The sequence below is a fragment of the Eriocheir sinensis genome, chromosome 6 (genome assembly GCF_024679095.1).
Source record: "Eriocheir sinensis breed Jianghai 21 chromosome 6, ASM2467909v1, whole genome shotgun sequence".
NCBI lineage: Eukaryota > Metazoa > Arthropoda > Malacostraca > Decapoda > Varunidae > Eriocheir > Eriocheir sinensis.
The window spans coordinates 11,770,665-11,771,378 of record NC_066514.1 but is presented as its reverse complement, the minus strand read 5'-3'; the positions used below and the strand labels follow the sequence as shown (position 1 = coordinate 11,771,378).

Here is a 714-nt window from a genome sequence, read left to right as displayed (position 1 = left end):
ATCTCATGCTCTTTTTTTCTAAGGCTTTTAGGTGTAGAAGCCATGTGAGGCGCCTGTCAAAGGCGAGTCCCAAGAACTTGTGTTCTTCCATAACAGATTGACGTGAACCGCACATGATGAGATCAGGGTCTGGATGGTGGCCTCTTAGGCGGCAAAAGTGCATGGCAACAGACTTGGAAAGTGAAAATCGGAATGCATGTTCCTCCTCCCATCTGGATGTCCTGTCGATGGCATTTTACAGTCTACGCTCTGCGGTGGACATCCTAGACGACGAGTATGAGATTGCCAGGTCGTCAACAAAGAGGGAGGATGACACCCTCTCAGGGAGTGATGTTGTAATATCATTTATGGGCATGACAAAGAGGGTGACATTCGGGACGCTTCCTGGGGGAGCTCATTTCTGCTGTTCATATACGATGGTGAGTAGGACGTACCAACTCTGACTCGGAAAGTCCGTTCTCCAAGAAATCCCTCAATAAACTTTGACATCATTCCACAGAGACCAGAATCAAGAAGCTGTTTTAGTATCCCATATCTCCATGTCGTATCGTAAGCTTTTTCAAGGTCAAAGAAGATGCACACCATAAGCTATCTGTCTGCAAAGGAGCGGCAGATAGCTGACTCGAGACGCACGAGGGCGTCTACTGTTGATCTCATCTTCCGAAACCCTGGCTGTTAAGGAAACAGGTGACTAATGCTCTCTAGATGGTGTAC

The 714-nt window shown here is 47.5% G+C and overlaps 1 protein-coding gene across 1 annotated transcript in view; it reads right to left on the bottom strand.

Moving 5' to 3' along the window:
• Window positions 1-588: 588 nt before the first annotated feature.
• LOC126987007 (uncharacterized) overlaps window positions 589-714 on the bottom strand; it is an 8,655-nt gene continuing 8,529 nt past the window's right edge. The window contains exon 6 of the mRNA XM_050843641.1: window positions 589-672. Coding sequence (XP_050699598.1) covers window positions 589-672 — 84 coding nt within the window. The remainder of the gene's footprint in view (window positions 673-714) is intronic.